At 41.0% G+C, this 23,545-nt stretch overlaps 1 protein-coding gene across 1 annotated transcript in view; it reads left to right on the top strand.

Annotated features, from left to right (window-relative positions):
• Positions 1-23,545, top strand: part of ipo11 (importin 11) — a 199,963-nt gene that overhangs the window by 101,232 nt on the left and 75,186 nt on the right. The window contains exons 21-22 of the mRNA XM_033619880.2: positions 2,796-2,911; positions 4,418-4,494. Of these exons, the coding sequence (XP_033475771.1) occupies positions 2,796-2,911; positions 4,418-4,494 (193 nt within the window). The remainder of the gene's footprint in view (positions 1-2,795; positions 2,912-4,417; positions 4,495-23,545) is intronic.

Below are 23,545 nucleotides of genomic sequence, written 5' to 3'. Positions count from 1 at the left end.
GTTCAAACCACTCAGCCGCTTGTTTTCTTTGCTTTTTAGCAAGGTGTAAGGTGCAATGTGAAGATTCAGTTGTGTTTGTGAGCCAATGTGTACAATATTTTTTGTTATCATTCCCCTCAGTATCAGTCAGGTTTATCACAAACTGCAGTTAAGAGGAAAATAGCCTTAGACAGAAGCTCCATTCCCCAAAGCATTAAAGCAGCGTGTCTCAGCCTGCAGAAAGATTTGGACCCCCATGAGGCGGCCGCTGCATTACTTCACAGTGGGAGATGAAACGCTCCGTGATAGAGACACACTCCCTTTGAAAGAGTAATACAAGTACACATCTGGCAAACTGTGGGAGGCACTGAAAGTCCACAGCTGAAGGGACTTGAGTTAGCAAATCGTGGAACCACATACTGATGTAGATTTTATTATACATCCAATATATAATGTTGACATTAAAACAAATGTATGGTTGAAGTTCTGGAGTTCATCTTGGTTCAAAAAAAGCACACAGAAAGTTATCTCAAATTGGTTAAGAAATTAAGAGGCACTGTTTGTTCTACACAAAATGACAGGAGAAAAAAAATGATTCAGCATAGTATTGCGATATTTTGCGTGGCAATATTGTTTTGATTGACGCCAAGTATTGATTTTTTTACATTATATAAATTATTAAATTGCAAATACGATGAAACTTTTGGTAGCCTGCAAAAAACTATTTCTTTTTCAGTCTGCCAGATACATTTTATTTCAATAAAAGTAATTTAAGTAAGATGAACAAACATGAACAAACATTATCCTGTTGGGGGTCACAGGGGCCTGGAGCCTATCCCAGCTGACATTGGGCGAGAGGCAAGGTACACCCTGGACAGGTCACCAAACTATCACAGGGCTGACACATAGAGACAGACAACCATTCATGCTCACACTAACACCTACGGCCAATTTAGAGTCACCAATGAACCTGCATGTCTTTGGACTGTGGGAGGAAGCCAGAGTACCCAGAGAAACCTCTGCACCACCATGCCGCCATAGATGAATAAACAGATTCCGACAAAGTTTTCCTTCATAGACTGTCATCGGATCACTCTGCGTTCACTGTCGGAATTCGGAGGTTTTTCTGGGTTCCTGAACGCCGCATAGGCAGAATTCTATGTCTCCCTCAGCAGCAGTTTGTTGAGTTTGAGTCATGGGGTGGAGAACTGATCGGCTAGCAGATCAATTTGTGATCAGATTGGTCAGAGCTGATCAGATTGATGGATTGGAAGAGCAGCTACTGCAGAGATGAGTTAAAGCAAACTCTGTTGCTGCCATTACACAGGTCCAGCATTGGACTGCGGGCACAATATTCCATGGGAACGCAGCCGGTTTCATCTAAAGTAGGTTAGAAAACTATAGACTACACTACAATAAGAGTGCTGTTAATGAACGATTTCATTCTTGGCGCTCTCTTCCTCCGTCTGTGCCAGTGTGGTCTGCTGAGAGAGAGTGTTGCTATGGATAACCATAACGGTAGCCTAAATATATATATATTACAACAGCACTCTGAATGAACGGTCCAGCTTCAAAAATAGAAAATCAATATGTGGCGGCAAATGCTGATACTGTGGTGATGCGCCGCAAATACATAAATGCGTGGGAAACCCTGCATTTAAGTGATCATATAGAGTGTCTTTTTAACATATCTGTTAAATGTAGAGACAGTAAAGCAAAGACATTATGGCAGTTAAACGCGACTTAATATCGGTACCTTCTGTTCATCTGCCTGTTTTTCAAGCTATTTTGCTGAATGACGCTTGAGATAATCTGTTTAAACAGTGCAGGGAATACTGGATGTAGCTAAATGGATAAAGACTTTGTGCTTGCATTAATTAAATTCACCAACAGGGCTGGAGCTCACTGACATGCATCAGAGAGGGAGCAGCTGTATAGGCAGAGACGAAATGCCTACATGGAGAAATATACTGTACATCCAAGTACTGTATGATCCTAGAGTATTACTGAGAGACTTCTAATAATCAGATAGGGCTGTGTCTATAATAAGGGGTGGTGGAGATGAAGAGACAGATTATGAACAGTATGGCTTCAGCCTCACTGTAAGAAACCAATGTTGAGATTGTTTGGTTTTAAGTGTCCAACTGTGTTCTCAGTGGTACTGTCCTTGACCGCTGTCCTCTGTGAGCTAAAAGCCATGTGGTGCTGTAGAGGTCAAGATGACACTGCACTGCTGCTCTTTCCCCATCCTCATCTTACATTATAGCTACATACTTAAAACTTGTATGTTCATGTGGAACAAATGGGTTTTTTGCATTACACTTTAAAGAGCAGTTCTGACCAAAGGAAAATTCCATTATCTCCTTCTCACTCCCATGTCACCTGAAAAGTCATTAAAATGTGCATGACCACTGAGCTGACCTTGAATTAGAATCAACCAATTGAAGTAAATGGGTTCATGCTGTTTTAAAAGAGCCATAAACTGGACATAAAAATCCCCTAACAACTCCTGCACCATAAGGCATGTATATTGCAGCGAAACGAAAGTGGGAACAGTGTGCCTTCACTGCTTGATACATCTTACATGTAAGAAGAAGTGGTGTAGCATGGGCACAGTGTGCTCTGACAAGGTGTACGTTGCCAGGAAGGGGTGAGTCAGAGCAGCGGTATGTTGAACCTTTCTATAAGGCTGATGGCCTACAAGGAACATCCATTAAGCTAAAGCACATAAAGTACAGTGCTTGAAGCCCTCTGTCTGCATTATTTGTCAGGTGTTCCTAATTTGGCATCGACTTCCTGTATCTGTGTTTTCACAGGGCCTGGGGGCAGAGTGTAAGAACCTCTACCCTTTCCTTCTTCCTGTCATCCAGCTGAGCACCGACGTTTCCCAGCCGCCACATGTGTATTTGCTGGAGGACGGACTGGAGCTTTGGTACGGACACACACATCCCACATGCAGATACACTATGCATTTTAAGTCCCAGTGGTCTCACTCGCACGTCAGACTGCATTCACGCACACACGACACGTTCATACTATGACTGTAGTTGTCTGGTTTCCCTTTTTCGTCTGTCGCTAAATTCACTCAAGCCCTTTTGTCACATTAGTCACCAGTCTAGTTTGCTGACTCACATTTTGTACATATATGGGAACCAAATCCAAACACTTTGTCGATAAATAGTTATAAATGGCCTCGCTGTGACATCTTGTTATTGCTCACATTTTCACGGAGAACCACTCTAGATGGGCGACGAAGCTGTCGATAATTCAAGTGCATCACAATCATGTTATTGTTTCGGGCATGTGCCGTTTTTTTAAGCTATCTCAAGAATCTGCTGCGAGATAGTACGCTCACTTTGTAAAGTTTGGTTCAGTAGAAGAGAATTTGCAGGGTTACCTTTTTATTCCTCTCCTGTCATCCCTGCTTAATCAGTTTTTTTCCTGTCTGTGGAGAGCATCGGTGTTCAGCATGCTGCGTGTGCTTGTAGCACAAAGCCACAGTCTTATGTCTCTGTCTTGTCTTTTATTCTGCCTGATAAACAGCCGTGCCCTAAATATTTGTTTGCTTTGTTTACAAAGTCAGTGTCATTTTCTTTTGCTTTTATCTTTTATCAGCTGATTTGCCTCTCTCTCTCTGCGGCCCTCTCGGTATCTGTCTATCTTGTTTGTTTTTTTTTCCTATTAGTCTGTGGAGCATGCATCAAATCAGTCATTCATGTCTCTTCTTGGGTTGTAGGTGAAATTCACCAGCCTTTATTTGAGGTGTTTTGATCACTGAGTGTTTCCTGGTAGCATCGACATCTCAGAAAGGTTTTCCAGTTTTGCGAACATACATTTAATGTAGCGTAGAGCATGTCAGTAGGATTTACTGAAATATTTACTTAGACAATCCACTGCCATACAGTATTAGGAGACGTCAGGTGAATTCATGTCATCATAAGATCTTAATGTAGATGTACAGTTTTCCATGAGGCAGCCTGAACTTATCTACAGCCCGAGCTTATTCTCTATTATCAGTACATATTCTTTATGACTGGTTATTTTGTATGTAAAATGCTTTGGAAACAAATGTGTATGCCAATCATCAGATTTATGTGACATGTTTCTTTTTGCCAGATTTTTATTTACACTGAGCAACCCACTAACATTACTCTCCTTTGCCTCCTTCTTTTTCCTTTTCCCTTTTACACCCACTTCACCATGCATTATATATTTTTTCCACCATTTTGATGCCCATGTTCTCTTCTCCTTTCCGTCTCTGTAATTTGCCCCGCTGTATTTCTCTGCCCATTTTCTTTTGCCACCTCTAATCTATATCTTCGCTGCTCTGTTCTCACAACTTCCCCTATTTTCTGTTTTATTCTCTCCTTCCCTTCTCTTTCCTCCTCTCTTTTTTCCTTCTGCCTGCTCTCCTTCAACCCTCCCTGTCATCATGCAGGTTGGTGACTTTGGAGAACAGCCCAGCCATCACCCCGGAGCTGCTCAGAATTTTCCAGAACATGTCAGCTTTGCTGGGTGAGTTCACATGAGATTTCTTTGTTTGCTTGTGTGTGTGTGTGTGTGTGTGTGTGTGTGTGTGTGTGTATGCTTCCGCTTCTGTGTATGGACTGTTTGCAAATGAGTTTGCACACAGACCCCCCCTCCAAACTTCATGGTGTTTTGCATTAACATATAAATTGAATTAGTGGTAGGAAAGGATTACAGTACATTGCACGGCACCTGGATTCTCACAATATCACGAGAATCATGGAACACAAGATTATATGAAAAAATACATCTTGCCAGGCTTCAAATAATGCGTTATTGTTGTTCGGACCAATCAGGGAGCGTCCTTTTAGGAGCTACTGGCAGCTATGGCTGTGGTTAAGGTATGTGTGACACACAGAGAGGCTACTGTTGTTTCAAAAACAACGGTGGGGACTCCTACAGAGGTTAGCATAGATATAATTGCTATAAACACATGTGGAGGCCTGGGGACAAGACTTTGGTATCTTAAGTTTGTAGTCCGAAGAGTTTTGACCAGTCACATTTGAATGGCAAGTAAATTACCCTGTGGCAAGGCGAAATGCATTGGCCAAATTGCAAACTCAGACCCCATGGGCTATTGTCTGAAGACTTGTTAGCTTTATGTTATGTTTAAAGATTAATTAAAGATTAATTGCATTCATATGCAAATATCTGTTTATGAAGGTTAGCTGAAATGACTAGCGCACAGAAGAAGAAGTCCTCGAATATCTGCCAGCTACTCTGGCTCAACCTGAAATATTGGCTCTCATCCCCAGAGGCTCACGTCATCAGACAGATAGCCGATGGGGTCCAAGATTGATGTAGGTGCTGCATTAGCGTCAGTGATATCATAACTGGTGAGTTATTTTAGAGTTCTTTATTGAATGAAAAGCAACGAATGGCAGTGAAGTCTCTCGTTTGAAAAAGATGTTTTTGCTTTTTGGTGACAGCAACAGTGATAGACAGATGGTTCCTCCAGTGCCGTGCCAAGTATTTTTTGAAAGTGCCTGCCCTTCTTCCAAACAGTTTCTAATAATATCTTCTTAGATAATCCTGTGTAACAAACCATCTGGCTCGTCAGGTTATGGAAAAGAAGGTATCACAATAACATCAAGAATCATGCTACTATGTCGAGTTTTCGAAAAATTGATTAGTATTAGATCAAATTATGCCTTTCTTTGTGAAAGAGGTGTGTGTGTGTGTGTGTGTGTGTGTGTGTGTGTGTGTGTGTGGTTCAGAGCAACACAGAAAGCATTTCACATCAAAACAACGTGTGAGATGAAAAAAAAAAAGCTGCACGATCCGATAGAATGAACCAGCATTATGTGATCAAATACTTTAAAATTGCAGAGAAGGCGAGAGAATGAGGACAGAAAGTTGATGCAATCCATGGACATGGATGTAATTTTCATATTTTTATCACTTCTGGATATTGTAGCTTACACAGATCACAGTTATGGCTTTGCAGGAGCCTCAAGGCATCAGGGCGACCACTGTGGGTCTGTAGGCAGCTGTGAGTGGTGGCAGATTGAATGGAACTGGCTGGATGATTTATCACAGGCCTGGAGCATTGGGACACCTCACTTGCTGCCGTGTGTAGAGGTGTGTGTGTGTGTGTGTGTGTGTGTGTGTGTGTGTGTGGCCTTCAGTGTGATGAGGAAAAATATTGATTTGGTGCTTCTGCTCATACCGAGTGAGTCAGACTAATATGAACACTAGTGTAGCCTGATTGGCTTACTGGAGCATTTGATCACTTATTGTGCGGATAGGGAATCCATGAGCCACAGAAGAGCAAGGGACTCAGGAAGACCGTCACGGATGGATGAAACGGACGGGGGAAGGATTTAAAGAGCTTGGAGGGAAGGGGGAATATTGGTGAAAACATAACAAGCAGGTGGTGGATGAAAATGAATGATTTAAGAAGTCATGACAGGAAAATTAATGAAGAAGAAGAAGTGACATAAAAAAGGTTACACACCGGAGGTGTTTTCTGAGGAGCTTGGACATGGATGGATGGAAAGATAAGAGAGGCCATTTTTACTCTTATCTAGTGCTGAACAGAAAAGTTAAACCTAGGCAATGAACAGGAAAGATGTTCTTTTTTTGCAAAGCAGCACAACAAGTCATGTTACACTTTAGACCAATTACAGGTAATTATACAGAGGGGGCTGGAAGGTGGCAAAACAACAGCTGCAGCCAAAAAGCCTTTCCATAAAAAAAAAAAAAAACAACTTTGCTTTTTTACTCAACTTAAGGCACTAGTGTGGAGCCCATGCACAACGTCCCTGTTAGGAATGGGCTGATTGCTCGGCTTGTGGTATTGTTGCTCCCCTGAGAACCTCTTATACAAACAACTTCATACTCCACAAGCGCTTCCCTGGCTCCTGAGTGGGTTTAGGCTGCATCTTATATTTCATACCTTCCTGACATTTCATCAGGGTATACAGTATATGATGAAATTTGTGGGAAAACAACAAACAACCGGTGTAACATCTCGCCATAGAGATGTCCCTGTCAAGCTTTTTGCCCCCAGATGTGCTCTTCATGTACTTTAAAGTTATTAAAATCAATCTAATGTGTCGCCTGAATTTTACAATGGAATAGCTTTGCAGTGCATTGCAAAAAAATCCTGCACCCAAGCTTGTCCTTCATTTTTAAAATGTATTTATTCATTTATTTACAACATAAAACATAAATAACAAACCCTCTCTTTAATCTTTTTGGCCTTGTCACACTCTAAAGAGAACGTCTCTATCCCTTTAAGAGAGTAGCCTATTTTAATGTTGCTCCGATGCAGCCTTGCCTGAGGTAGCCCACCTGAATGAACTGTACTCTGTCAAGTTTTTATTTTTGTCATCTGTACGTCTTTTGCGATAATAATGTAATATTCTCATTGGCTTTTTACTCACAGGGCTTTTGTTGCACCCGTAGTACTGTGGTGAGTGTGTTTGTCATAAGCACTGCACCACTGTCTGTCTCTCTCCTAAGCAAGATAGTGAAACACCATGTGCCATAGATGACATTAAAATGCAAGAGACTGTCATGCCTCGGCCACACTGCCTGCGTGAGCAGAGCGTGTGCGTTGAGTAACCTTTTGGTTAATTTTTTTCCGGTGCCCATGTAAAAAGGTTAGAGCAGCCACATTTCCCGCATGGGCAGCGCTGCTCAGTTGCAGAACTTCTCGACATTCAGAGTCCCGTCTCTTCTTTCTGCATGCATGGTTTTCAGCTAAAAAAAAAAAAACAAAAAACATGAAAATGGTCTTTTGATAACAGTGTTGACACTGTAAAACTTTTCACTACTGTTTCAATGTCTCTATCAAACACAGACATAAAAAAAATTAACTCAATACTTCTTGTTTCCGTTTCAAAATAAAAACCTTCTGACAATGTTTCTGTCAACAGAATCCCTTCATTTGTTATCACAAGGCTTTTTATTGTGAAATATTTGTACAAGTGTGCTGTTGATAATGCAATGGCTTTCACGGCTCAGTACTGGCTTTTAATTGTGGAGACACAGTGCTCATAGCAGCAGGTAGCTTTGCAGCTGCGTCGCAGCAGTACTGCTGTCCATGTGTGAGCTGCAGCAGTTCAGTGAGCTAACTGTCAAGTGCTGCTCATGCAGGTACTTTGGCCCTGGTGTCACACTGAGCTGAGATGAAATGAGTGCTCATAACTTTGGTAAATAATAAATAAAGAGTGTCATACTGTTTTTTTTCTCTGTTGTTTATGGCATGTAGGGTTTTTTTGCAGGGCTCAGACTCTGTTTCTACACACACGGGAGCCGTATTGGCACACACACCTATCTCACCCTCACCCCGTGCAGTAAACTTGCTAAGTTTTACGAGGTCTTTTAGCTCTTTTATCCTTATAATCCGTAAAAATGTCAGAAGAGGAACTATTTTTACACCTATTTTCCTTATCAAACGGAAGAATTAAATCGTACACCTCCTGAATTCGAGACTAGCCTAAGTGCCTTGTTAAGTTGTTGTAGAACAGACTTCATTCAAAGTCGTCGATAAAAAGAAAAAATCACTAAAACCGTTGGTTAGTCCACTGTGTCACTGCCCCAACATTCAACAACTCTGGTTTGGTCAAAATAAACCTTTAATTTGCTGAGTTAGATGTAAAAAAAAGTACCTGATTCTACGAGAGAGACTGACCCCTGGTGGCTTGCGCTGTGCAATGCAGTACATCACCTCAATACAGCATTTCCATATCAGTTTATAGAAAGACGAGCATCTGTAGTTTTGCCGGTTTTGAAAATCATGCTATTGAGATTTCGAAATACCCTGATATATCGTGATACTGCTTGAGCCTAGTCCTGAGCAATACACCTGCTATGACTTAGTACTGTCCCCTAGCAATGCTGGAGTGTACATGTTTTCCCTCACAGACGTCTGACAGTGGGACTGAGAGCGCGTCAGTGCTCATTGCCTCAACATGATTGATGCACATCTGTCAGGTATTTAGCGCAGACTGATCAGCTCCTATATTACTGCTGTAAGTGGCTTTAAGGATGAATTAAAGGAGGGGAGAGGGAATGTAAAAGTGGAAAGAGGTTTTAAAGAGCAAATGGATGGTTGGAGCAGGGAAATGAAAGGAGGTAGTACGTTGACAGATGGAGGTGGAGGCACAGAATCAAGAAAGGAATGATGTATAGAAAAGATGAGCTCAGCTGAAGATTGAATCGCTGTTGAACACTTTGATAGGTAAGATACATGAGCTTGTAGGTTTACCTGCAGATGCACACTCATTTCTCTGCACCGTTTATCTCAGACTTCCCTGCTATGCAGTTTAACAGATGCAGGCTCAAATTAGAGCTGCAACAATTAGTCACAAATTAGTCAGCAGCAGATAATCGATGGCTGCTTTCCCTTGTCTCATGTCATAGGAAATTGGATTTTTTGGGGTTTTTGACCCTTGTTTCATCAAGACAGGACATTTTATAATGTCTTCTTGGGCTCTAGGAATATTTTCACTGGTTTTTGATGTTTTACAGAGCAAATGATTCCTTGATAATGGAAATAATCCTCAGTTGCATCCATAGCACAGATTCAAAGTAATTCTTGTGTGATCTGTTGCTTTGCACTTTTAATAAATATGTAGGACTCAATGAGCTGTCTTTTCTGTCAGTGATCCAATAACAGCCTAATGCAGCATTTCTCAAACTGTGTGGCACAACCAACCTGGGGGCGCAGAGGCATAACAGGTGGGGTGCGCATGCACGGCGGGGAAAATGTGATGCTGATCAGTAAACAAACTGTGCTTTCACAGAGAGCCTGTAGGTTTACAGAACAGACAGATACTTCCAGTAGTAGACAAATGCTGCAGAACACGCAGAGAGAATTGTCGTTTTTCATGGGCCCCACCATGCTGAGCTCAGTGAGCAGCGTGTGATTAGTTGAACAGGAGAGGGAATGAGAGAAGCTGATGTGCTCAAAGCAGACAGCTGAAGGCGATCCTATTGTACAGTGTAGGTTTCTGTTTGTCCGTGAGTAAATGCTGCAACTGATAATCCTGTCGAGCACATTTACCTGAAAACAAAAAAGATATGCAGCATGTTCAGAAATACTGAGAACATGAAATAACAGTACTAGTAAAAGACTCTTTTGTCATCATTTTATTTGGGGGGTTGAACATTTTTCTTCCTCCAAAAGAGAGCATGACAGAAAAAATTCGAGAACCACTGGCATAATGTGTTACACTGTTGTGCCCACGTCCAAGGTCGTCTACATATCCTCCTGAAAACAGCTCATTTTGTGACCTGATTTAATTCACGCTTATAATTTTCCATGTTTACTACGGCAACTCACACGTCTCTCCTTTTTTAATATTTGGTTCAGTGGAGATGAGTGCTGCTTTTCTCCGGCTGCAACTGACACATTTAAGCAAAGAAAAGGAAAAAGCTTTCACATCTCTCCAGGTACAAGCTGATAGCGTTCCATTAGTAAAGTAAAAAACACACAAAATGATTTTGTGGCAAATGCGTGTCGGAGATATTTTGTCCCCTTTTTTTTCCCTCAACATTTTGCTTTTTTATGCAAGTCAGATTCATGAGAAACATGTGCACTCTGCTCTGATGCTGCTTTTACATCATGCTTAATCACTGTAATACTGCTTGCCAATGTCATGTCAACCTTATAAACTTGTCATCTTTTCATTTGAAATATGCGTCTGTGTCTAAAATTGATTTAAACCCCTTAATGTGTTTTAATCTGTGGCGGTAGTCTGCACATCATTAGCTGTTTGACTGATACAGTCAGTTGTGAAAATAATTTTAAAGCCGCGTTCATTTAATAGCCATTTTGAAGCCTTCAGTCATCATCAGGAGTGACCTTTGAATAAATGTGAGATTCGCTTTACAACTGCTGGTTTCAAGGTCAAGACTGATCTTTGAACCTCAGTGAATCACAGTTTAGACCAGCTTTTATCTCCACCTCAGTCACATCTCTGTTCTCCGCATTTGCACCATCCCATCTTTAGTAGCTCCTGTAGCAAGCGGACTTAAATATAACCAAATCCATGTTCCTTATCTGCAAAGAAACACTGTAGAACTGTGGTGTCATGCTTTTGTTTTTCACCTGATTAATAGCTCCTTTATTTTCCTCTCATTATCCCGTATTTTAACATAATCTTTTGGCATCAATGGGTGTTTTCACCTGTGTAGCACTGCAGCTGCTTGTCAGCACTTAGCACTCTCTCCACCCCCCCATTCCCTCTCCCTGTGTCTCTGTCTCTTGGGAAAATACTTTTTACGTTAGCACCTTTAAAGCACGTTAATCACACTGGATGTAATTAGGTTGTCAGTGCAAGTCTTAGAGGGCAAAATTCAAAGCTGCAGTGATGACAGATGATAGCTTCGAGGTGGTCACAGATCAGACCAAACAGTTTAAAAAACACATGTCCTTTTGACATTGAACAGGAAACTAAGGGGAGGATCATTTTACATGAGACAATCCTGCATTTATTTACATATATTGATGAAAAATCTCACAGAAGAAATTAACTTGGCTTTTGTCTTTTAGTCTTTTTGTTAAACCGGTCAGTCATTACCTCTGGCTGGTTTTCACCAGAACATTCGGGGGTTCATTTGTTTGGTCCGTGGAGAGCAGTGGAGGGATGTGGGCCATTGAGAGAGTTTGGCTTGGTATGGTGTCACAGCTTGCCAGGTGTGTGGCCTGGCCTGCCTGATAAAGAGCCCCGCTCCATCACTGCTAAACTGGAGCAGCAAATTCCCTAATTAGAATGTCAAGAGCCTTGCCTTGGCTAAATTGTTAGACTAGCACTACACTCTGTATCACAGCCGCCACACTCTGAACTAGGACACATCTCGGCTGTGTGTGCTGCACTGACCAGTGATGAAAGCTTTTTTCCTTGCTGGCGTTACATTGATTAGTGTGAGCAAATGATAGAGCTCGAGTATCCATTCATTTACATGTCATTTTATGTTAGTGACTAAGAATGTCAAACTCTATGCGTCCTGCTTTTTCATGGTAAAAGTTGTCCAGGGAAAGGAAGGCTTACCGCCTACTGAGGGCTTCAGTCTGAAACAGAGAAAGTGTTTAAGTGCTTTAAAGCCCCTCTTAAGTCAGAGTAACTTACTGTTATTCAGTTAGTGTTCTTTCTAAAACAGAGAATGGGGATGTGGTTATATATACCATGGGGGCGGCAGTAGCTCAGTCCATAGGGACTTGAGTTGGGAACCGGAGGGTCGCCTGTTCGATTCCCTGTCCGGACCAAAAAATATGGAGCGTGGACTGGTGGCTGGAGAGGTGCCAGTTCACCTCCTGGGCACTGCCAAGGTGCCCTTGAGCAAGGCACCGAACCCCCCAACCGCTCGGGGCGCCTGACCAAAGGGCAGCCCCCTCACTCTGAGATCTCTCCACTTTGTGCATGTATAGGTCCTGTTTGTGCATGTGTGTGTCTTTCAGACCTGTGTGTAATTGACAGGCAAGAGTGAAAACATTGAATTTCCCCTCAGGGGGATTAATAAAGTGAATAAACTTAAACTTAAACCAGATCGTGTGTGTGTCAAAGTGATAGCATGGATATTAGCAAGGAAAGCAGGAGCGTTCAATATAAGCTACCTTCTTCACCCAAAGGAAATACAAATGAATATGATTCTAATGTTAACTGGAACTGACCCTTTACTAAGTCCCGCCCCCAGATGCAGACTGACCAATCATAACGTAGCATCAGGCCAGCTCAGACCAGGGTCCGACAACAACACAGCTTTGCTCCATTGACTAATGTAGTCGTTTCAGATTCTCTTCATTTTCAGGCTGGTTTTGTGGACTTGGAGCTAAATGTTGTGCCTGGGGCACATCATGTATTAATAATACTCGTTACCTGGAGAGGTTGGAAAGCTATATACGTTTCTTCCCTGTTCCAAAACCAAAATCACACCCTGAAAAGTGCAGGGTTAGCTAGCTAGCTACTGAAGATATAGCCTACTGAATGTATACACATGCTGCTTTTGCTTTTTAATGATTATAACAGTGAAACAAAGACCGATCCTGCTGTACAGGAACCAGTCAAGGGAAGCAGGGAAACTTTACTGATATTCAACCAGCTGTGTGTCATCGCATTATGCGCAGATGAACGTTGTTTGACTTTCCCCAGAGATCCCTGCCTGTCTGGGAAATTAACCCAAAAATGAAAATTCAGCCATTATCTACTCAGAGTCCTCACAACACTTGTGGAGATCCCAGGGGAGAGTGGGTAGCAACACAACTCCACCTAATGGAGCCTTATGGCGCCCCAGATTAAAACGTCCAAAAACACATAATTGAAACCACAAAATATCTCCATACTGCTCGTCCGTAGTGATCCAAGTGTCCTGAAGCCCCGACATAAAACGTTGTTTGGAAATACGTCATTTGAATTCTGTTTTTAGCCTCATTGTAGCCTGTAGCGCTAACTGCCTCTCTGTGCACCACGTGCACTATCCCTTTAAGTAATGTTTAAATGGTGAAAAATGCCCTTCATAATTTCCAGAAATCAACTATGATGCCTTTTAAAAGCTTGTTTTGTTGTTCCAACAGACCAGATTACAAAGACAACCAATTTACAGTGACGCAAAAGACAGAACACAGAAAATCCTCACATTTAAGAAGCTGGAGCCAAAAAGTATTTCAGATTTTTGGTTGAATTAAATGATTATTGATTATCAAACAAATTAATTTTTGACCAATTGTTTCTGCACTAATAACCAGCCCCTCTGCAGTTTAAGGTGAATGAATGAGCATAGACAAGACCATTACAACCTGACCTTGCTGAAGTGGCTTTTAAAGTAATAACAAAGCAGAAATTGAACAGTACACAGCATTGCTCCATGATCATCCCATCAGTTAGCAATTACTGGTGCAGCCAAAGACGTGTCAGACCATCTTCACAAAGATCAATGATACTGTACTGAAAGAGCTCTGGGCCTCATCCTCTGCCTGTGAGAGAATGTGGTCTCGCAGTTAACTGCCCATCTAATGTGCTCCATGGATCAATCTGGACATCCCCACCAGAGGACAACCTTTTTATTACAGGCTCCTCAAGTAAAAGTAATGACTGATTACAGCTATCACAGATGTTGGATAGATTTACTGCGGGATGGAAGGAACTGGAATAACACATCTTCAGATTGACTCTATGATATGCAGTAGTTTATTGCAATTCTGTGCATTTGATATTATAAAGACCCTTTTTTCTTTGTAGTCTAAATCTCTTCAGATCTTTATGCCCTGTTCAACCTTGAGCTACTTTCGGATCAACCAAAGTGAGATGTTTTAAAAATGTCTTTGGCACCGTGCTGGGAGGTTTCTGCTTTCTCATCATTGCTGTCATCTCATACATGGGTGTCTCCCCATAAAGGTGATGTTTTGCCACTTCATTGAATCCCTTGCTGAGCTTTTATCCCTCCTCATGCATGATTACTCGTCCATGCCTTTCCAAAGACTTTGTTGCTAGAGCACCAATGGGAGTCAGCCTCTCATCTTGCAAGTGTAGCTGTTGGCCATGTTGTTTTTCATGTTTTTGCAGTGAGTCCTTTGTGTACTGTAAAACCTGGCAAAGTGAGCCGTCTCTGGAGAGCTGCAGGAGTGATTTTTTTTCTTATCTCAAAGAAAGTCTGTAAGGAGTTCGGCTTTAATAAGGTAGCTTTGCAGAAAGGTATCATTAACGCTCTACAATGAAACATGATTTGACCCTTTAAGTTTTATTCATTTACAGGTCTTAAATTAAAAAGAAATAAATAGTAAAAATGAGATTAGCTAGTTTTCTTTTTAGAATAATTCATTTAAACCTCCAACAAAGGGCTTTACTCAGCTCAACCCTTTTGTATCTGACTGGCTTTAATGTTCCCAACAAACACAAATGTCCTTGTAGCACATCAGAGCAGATTTTGGCACCACTTTTTTGGTATCTGTTGTCCCCATCACACACTGTAAAGCGAAAATTGGGTTGGGAGATGACCAAAATTTTAGCAGTGTCCCAAACAACCATTAGAGGCACTTCAGAGGCCGTTATCACAGTCAGACGTGAGGCTCATTTTCCTGTTAATGTTGATAACCGAAGCGGATTGTGCAGCACATGCCCAGGGCTATGAAGGATGTACTGACTAAAGCTTAATCAGTGCTTTAGCAGCTGTTTTTGTGACTATTTGATTATAGCAGATGATGGTGTGTGTGTATGTGTGTGTGGAGGGGGCGGTTGTGTCCTCACTTGCCTTGTCTTTGTTTAATTGCTTTTATAGTTTTGATTTGGCAAAATAGCCTATTCTGTTGTGGAATAATATTCATAAGGGGCCTGTAACATTCTGTCTATGGCCATTTACATGCATGGGAGAACAAAATATTAAAATACTTTTCAGTATAATTCAATCCTTTTCCAAATCACACTTAATTGCCACACTTCAGCGAGCACCTCTCTAATACTCTCAATAAATAATTAGCCAAATTGAATTCATAACAAAAATGGGATTGCAATATAATCAGGTTTGTTTTGTTTTTACTTTTTTGGACACCAAGTGTATATTTGTATTTGACATCGACCGATAGTGGATTTTTTAGGCAGATTATAAGGATAGTTTGGAACAGGAACAAACAGTCTTTTACTTTATTACAACTGAACTGAGTCAAAGTAATAAATGTCTAAATACATAAATCTGGAATTGAACATCAAACTGACTGTAAAACAATTTACATGGGAGTGATTCTCATCTTTTGAGTAATTATTTCCCCCAGAATCCTCAAGTACACAGGCACACGAGATTGATTTTGTGTGTGAAGCCTCTTTGCACAACAGTGATCAGAGATGGGCAGTATTTCTGTTATTTGTACTGCATTTGATATACAAACTTCAGTTGCTTTTAGTGTTTGTGACTGATATTTGACACGACTGAAAACATTCTAATGTAATTTGTAACAAGATATTTTAGAGTGGAGTAATTTTATATTTTTAGAACACTCAAAATATTTTCTACATGATTTATAAAACATAAAAAACTAGGTCAAAAACCTAGTATATGGCTTGACACTGTATGAAATGTTTTAATTTGAAACAAGGGCTTTTAATTTGAAATGGACACAGGAAGCAACGGTCGACTAATGGTGTAAGGCTGAATCCAAACACACTTCACCACTCTTGCAGACTCACGGATTTTGCGGGCAAGTTTCCGGGAAGTCTGGGAGTGCTTAGGGCTGTCTGAATCCACAATTCAGCCAGTCCATAAGGGGCCTTGAGCGGACTTTCTGCAGACTTCCAGAGAGTTCGCTTGGGGTGCAGACTTCAGCAGACTTCACTGATTTAATATCTCACAATTCATTGCAATACAGACGTGACATTGTGGGTTTTAAAACTGCCAGAAAAAAAACATATGAATGTGTAAAATAGTTATTGTTAGTTAGGGCTAAAATGTTGCTTGAATTGTGAAGGCCAGAAGTAATATTCAACCACATCATGATACAGGGATATGTAGAAATCTAGGCTGTAGAGAGACTGAAAATGCATTTTATTATTGCAGCTTATCAGGTTGCACAGTCTAATAGGCTAAAACATGGCTGACAAACAACAAAAGAAGGTTTCTAATGTCAGTTATGCCCAATTTATTGAATTATAGTCCTGTCTTTATTTACAAACATTTCTGTTTTTGAACACCTGTAGCCTGTTATGTAGAGATATATAATACATTTTTGTTTGGTCACAAAAAAAGGCTATACATGGGATTTATATCTTGTTATCTGCAGGGACAGATGAGTTCAGCACTATTCATCACCTTATATGACATATACAGTACAGACCAAAAGTTTGGACACACCTTCTCATTCAATGCGTTTTCTTTATTTTCATGACTATTTACATTGTAGATTCTCACTGAAGGCATCAAAACTATGAATGAACACATGTGGAGTTATGTACTTAACAAAAAAAGGTGAAATAACTGAAAACATGTTTTATATTCTAGTTTCTTCAGAATAGCCACCCTTTGCTCTGATTACTGCTTTGCACACTCTTGGCATTCTCTCGATGAGCTTCAAGAGGTAGTCACCTGAAATGGTTTCCACTTCACAGGTGTGCCTTATCAGGGTTAATTAATGGAATTTCTTGCTTTATCAATGGGGTTGGGACCATCAGTTGTGTTGTGCAGAAGTCAGGTTAATACACAGCCGACAGCCCTATTGGACAACTGTTAAAATTCATATTATGGCAAGAACCAATCAGCTAGCTAAAGAAAAACGAGTGGCCATCATTACTTTAAGAAATGAAGGTCAGTCAGTCCGGAAAATTGCAAAAACTTTAAATGTGTCCCCAAGTGGAGTCGCAAAAACCATCAAGCGCTACAACGAAACTGGCACACATGAGGACCGACCCAGGAAAGGAAGACCAAGAGTCACCTCTGCTTCTGAGGATAAGTTCATCCGAGTCACCAGCCTCAGAAATCGCAAGTTAACAGCAGCTCAGATCAGAGACCAGATGAATGCCACACAGAGTTCTAGCAGCAGACCCATCTCTAGAACAACTGTTAAGAGGAGACTGCGCCAATCAGGCCTTCATGGTCAAATAGCTGCTAGGAAACCACTGCTAAGGAGAGGCAACAAGCAGAAGAGATTTGTTTGGGCCAAGAAACACAAGGAATGGACATTAGACCAGTGGAAATCTGTGCTTTGGTCTGATGAGTCCAAATTTGAGATCTTTGGTTCCAACCGCCGTGTCTTTGTGAGACGCAGAAAAGGTGAACGGATGGATTCCACATGCCTGGTTCCCACTGTGAAGCATGGAGGAGGAGGTGGTGTGATGGTGTGGGGGTGTTTTGCTGGTGACACTGTTGGGGATTTATTCAAAATTGAAGGCACACTGAACCAGCATGGCTACCACAGCATCCTGCAGCGACATGCCATCCCATCCGGTTTGCGTTTAGTTGGACGATCATTTATTTTTCAACAGGACAATGACCCCAAACACACCTCCAGGCTGTGTAAGGGCTATTTGACCAAGAAGGAGAGTGATGGAGTGCTGCGGCAGATGACCTGGCCTCCACAGTCACCGGACCTGAACCCAATCGAGATGGTTTGGGGTGAGCTGGACCGCAGAGTGAAGGCAAAGGGGCCAACAAGTGCTAAACACCTCTGGGAACTCCTTCAAGACTGTTGGAAAACCATTTCAGGTGACTACCTCTTGAAGCTCATGGAGAGAATGCCAAGAGTGTGCAAAGCAGTAATCAGAGCAAAGGGTGGCTATTTTGAAGAAACTAGAATATAAAACATGTTTTCAGTTATTTCACCTTTTTTTGTTAAGTACATAACTCCACATGTGTTCATTCATAGTTTTGATGCCTTCAGTGAGAATCTACAATGTAAATAGTCATGAAAATAAAGAAAACGCATTGAATGAGAAGGTGTGTCCAAACTTTTGGCCTGTACTGTATATGAATATGACAGCAGCTATAGTTGAACGTTTCCACGGCAACGAGTAAAACAGTCTCCAGGGCTGTCTGTCAGCCGCTTGCAGTCTCTGCCCTCACAGACTTTACATGATGACAGTAAACACGTCACATCACTTACAGCTGAACTCCACCAGGGCTCAGTCTGCAAGTCCAGGGGGTGGGCATTTGGATTCAGCCCTAACTTCATCAGTCAGTCTCGGTCATGGACTTTCTTGTTTATAGGGCTGGCCCTGCTGTTGCGGTCCAGACAAAAGATTCCTGTGAATACATGCTCAAAAGAAACCATAAGCTCAGACACACAAACACAGCAGAAGCGACCTGTTTTCTCTGGAGCTGTACCTGCTGATTAGCCCCTCTTTGCCAGAGTTAACACAGCCCTTCCCCCCTCAGCTCCAGTCCTTTGGCCACAATCAATGCCAAGTCCTGCTGATAACAACACTTTGTAAAAGTGGCTTCTTCACCTGTACTTTTCATATAACCATTGCCTGCAATTTTGTTTATAGAAAAATAAAAATAGAACAAAGTAAGAAAATTGGGACAAAAGTACACGTAAAACGCTTTTAAGTCATGAAAAATGCAGGTGAGGAATCAAGTGCAATAATACACAAAAGACTCCCATAACTGGGGCAGCACTAGCCTGTAGCGCACATCCAGATGTACATATAAACAAAACAGGAAACAAATGTTTTTGATTTCTCTGATTCTCACTATAACCATCATCCCCACCCAACTCTTTAGGATTTTTTCCGTCTTGGGAACGATCAGTGGCAGTAAAGCCCTATTTTCTTCTAAAAGCTACTGTAGCTGGTGCAGTATAGTACATAACAGACAGATGCTTTTCTTCATGTAACAGCGCCAGTCAGTTTGAGGTTTTCTCCCGGGGCTCTTCATCCCAAGGTCACACTTCATTCCAGATTTAGCGTTTTGTCACAGTTGTCAGTACAGGCTCATATAGTGTCCCTGCTATCTGATCTGGAGTAGCCTTCTATCTGTGCCTGGGGGTTTGGCTTGTAGCTCACTCATAAAGTGCTCTTTCACGTTTGTGTCGTTGTGGGCCTGTGGAGTCCTACTGGCGGCATCTCACCTCAAAGCGATGATATAAGATGCTGATCAGCTGTCGCTGGAGGGTTGCTATGAGAGCTGTTGAGGCATATGCCACCAGCTGAAGGCCCCTAGTGGTTTAAAGCCTCCTCCTCTAGTCTCTGTTGCAGTTACAGTCTGGATCAAGGCAGATGTTATTACAATATGAATGAGCCTCTGGGGTTCCACTTACTGTAGCTTACCAGCTTCTTCTTCTTTTTTTCTTTTTTTCTTTTTTTTTTTTTTTTTTAGCCCCCATGCTTTGTGATATGAAGATGTGAGACTTGACTCAACACTTATTACTTTTAAATCAAACCTGAAAGCTTGTTTTAAATCTGCACCACAGATTACGTATTTATTTTTCTCCTCTGTTTTGTTTCATAATGTACAAAAATGATTTAATTTCTGAAATCACAATTAAATAACATGATGGAGAGCTGTGACCAGAGTGTCCAGATTATATTTGTTGCTTGTATATTATAGTAATCTACTGATCAGTTTGTGATAGACAAGTGCACAACCATTTGTTTCGACTCTTGATTGTAGAAGAAAATGGACACGTCTCTACTTCCTCTCAGTAGACAAAAAATGAAGTCAGAGTATCCCGATACAGCTGCTGCTCTCTCACATTGGTTACATCATTTAAACAAGGCGCAGTAGTGATCTCCATGGTATTGAATTCTTGCCGCCTGTCCAATTGAAAGCAGCATCATTGATCATGAGCACACTGATTGGCACACACAGCTGTTAATGAATAAATAATAATGAATAATGAATAAAGACTTGAATGACGTAAGTGTGACAGGAAGTACCTAAAATGACAGGAAACATCTTTGGGAAAAAATATTTGACGTGTATTTTTTTGCCCATGTGCCATTTGCCAACATTGAAGTGGCGGGCTTTATGACCCATACTGCAGCCAGCCACCAGGGGGTGATAGAGATGTTTTAGGGAGCTTCCACGATGTCCATCTTCATTATACAGTCAATGGTGTTGACTCAGCACTTGTATGTATTTTGGTGGTTACATAGGAATGTTTGTGTTTTGTTTAAGTGGCCCTGATGATGCTTCTCTCCGCAAGTGTATTTTACTGCCATTTCTCAAGGGTGTGTTCCAGTGTGGGTATCTCTTTGTTTACGTAAACAAGCGTGTGTGTCATATTTTTCTTGTTGCTGTGAATTATTGTTATTGTGAGGCCAGTGGGAATTACTTTCAGTTAAACTGATCTCATAATATTTGAGGATGAAAGTGTCAGCTATTCGCCTGCCCTATTTACCTTCAGGACACAACAAAGGGATTTCAGTGGCTGTTGAGTGGATTTTAGTATCTGGTCTACACACCTTGAGCACAGGAGAAAATGTTTAATGTGCCTGTGAACACATGAGATGCACTGTTGACTCTTGCTGCAGTGTTGTGTTTACAGCCTTTATTTCATTAAAAAAAAGTTTTTATGTGTAATTCAATAATGGTAAGTTATTGTTTGTATCACTTACTCAACCTCAAAGTCTTAAAATTGGACCTCATATTCTAATTTGAGAGACGTTTGGATTAAGGTACACTGAAATTGATGGGATATCGGTTACCACAAAAAGCATCAGCATGTCAGTAAAAGCCTCCAAAGTACTCATGCAACACCAAAGTCTCAGGTGTTCTTTATATGCACAGTAGATCCTAACTAGGGGTGTCACGATTCTCCAAATCCTCGATTCGATTTGATTTTCGATTTTAGGGTCACGATTCGATTCAATTCTCGATTTTTTTTCTTTTTCTTACAGCACAGAGGCCTATGCCATTTTTAGACTAGTCTAGTTTAGGATTATTGGTTTTATTCATTAAATTTTGTACAGTAAATCTTATTTCAAAAAATGGGCTACATATAAGTGATGCAATTTCCATTATTCTTGTGTAATGTAGGCACTAATGGTCAAATTTAAATAATTTATTTACAATATAAAGGTAACAATCTTGTTCTCAGTCAAGTGGAAAACAACAAAAACAAACATAATAACAATAATAATAACAAAAATGAGAAGTCACAGAGGGTGCCTGCCATCTAGTGACTCTTTTTGGTTACAGCAGTGTGCACTACTCTTAAAATAACAATGTTTATCCCCTGAGAATGACAACTGTCATTTTTACTTTCTTCTTTCAAGTTTTTCTATAATTAAGATATGTTGTTATCTGCTCTTTGAGTAATCAAAATTAACTATGCCATCTTGTGACTCTTTGGTTTCAGCAGTGTGCACTACTCTTAAAATAACAATGTGCAACAAAACAAAATAAATAAATGAAAAATATGACAGTCATGTCCAAAGTCATGGAACAATTAGAGCCTTAAACTATATCCTAACAGTTGAACATAAAAAAATAAGTAGTTTGGACTTTTTTGTCCCCTGAGAATGACAACTGTCATTTTTACATTCTTCTTTCAAGTTTTTTTCTTTAACAAAGATATGTTGTTATCTTTATCTAGAGAGAGAGATGCTCTTTGAGTTATCAAAATATGAACTATTTACATATTTATGGCCAGACAAGACAACTGTTATTTTTACATTTTCAAGTTTTTCTTTAAGAAGATGAGAATGTCCACATTCTCTGGAGAAAGGGCTGCTCTTTGAGCGGTCACAATGTCCCCTGCTGTGGAGAACACTCTCTCACTTGCCACACTTGTTGCTTGCACAGCAAGATAATGTTTGGAGAGCTTGGACAAATTTGGGTACTGATGCTCATTGTCTTTCCACCATTTCAGTGGATTTGCATCCACAGAAATGACTTTAGCCATCTTGTATAGCTCAATCTCCTCTTTGACAACATCAGACCATGGGTTTGGTGTTGATGATGCAGTGTGGGCTGTGCTGAAAAAAATCACCAAACAGTTCACTGAGTGCTGGGTCCTCTGCAGGGTTTTGGCTGGTCCCTTGTCCTGAGGCCTGAGTCTATAAAAGACAAGGTCACACAAAACAGCTGTTTAAGGTAATGAAAAGGCACATGTGACACTTAGGTGTGACGACAACAACAACAACAAACAGAATGTTGTTATAATTAATGAAATATTAAAATGCAAAATGTGAATATATTTAATAAAAGATAACTACTTGTCAGAATATGAATTTATCATTGTGTTTTAACTATAAGATTAATTTGCATCATTATTAATTGTTGAAATTTCATCACATTAATTTCAATTGGCCACATACCTGTGTGGGATGCTTTTGCAGGATTTTCTCTGCCAGACTGTTGAAGATCTCATTCCGAGAGGGGTCATCCAGATGGGGTAAAGACTTGAATCGAGGATCCAAGGCAGTGCTCTCATTCAGGAACTGTTGAAGTCTGGGATCTGAATACCTCCCTCCAATGTTGGTTGCTATAGCAGATTTAACATCCTTCACAATCTGTGAATCCGTGTCACTGTGTTTCATTGATGTAAAAATGGTGTGTTTGAGTGGCAGGACCATAGACACAGTTGGCTGCTGTTCTGAGCTCACTAGAGTTGTGACTGTTTTCAGGGGCTTCAGTACCTGAACCACATCTTCCAGAACGGTCACATCTTGATCAGAGAGTGTGATGAGATCTTTGGCACTCTTTTTAACGTCTTTCTCTGTGAGTGCAGAAATAAACAGCAGCTTGTTGCTCTAAGTAGCGTGTGAGCATATCATAGCTGGAGTTCCACCTTGTAGTGACATCTTGAACCAGCTTGTGAGGAGGAAGCTGGAGCATCTCTTGTTTGGCCTTTAAGGCAGCTGCTGCAGTCGTGCTCTTGTGAAAAAAGGTGACCACCCTCCTGACTTTGCCCAAAAGACGAGAAATCTGGTTTACTCCCAACCCCTTCTGGGATGCCAGGTTCACTGTGTGCGCAAAACATCCTATATGTGGTGAGAATCCAGCTGCATTTGAGGCATTGACAATGTTTTTGGCATTATCTGTGGTCACAGGGATGGTTGTATTTTGTCTGTCCAGTTTCCATTCTAGTACCGCTTCCTTTAGCACTTCTGCCAAATTATCACTTGTGTGTGATTCATAGATGGGGCGAGTTTGAAGGACTGGA

The sequence above is a fragment of the Epinephelus lanceolatus genome, chromosome 9, assembly GCF_041903045.1.
Source record: "Epinephelus lanceolatus isolate andai-2023 chromosome 9, ASM4190304v1, whole genome shotgun sequence".
In the NCBI taxonomy this organism is placed as follows: Eukaryota; Metazoa; Chordata; class Actinopteri; order Perciformes; family Serranidae; genus Epinephelus; species Epinephelus lanceolatus.
This window is presented reverse-complemented; position numbering and strand designations above follow the sequence as displayed.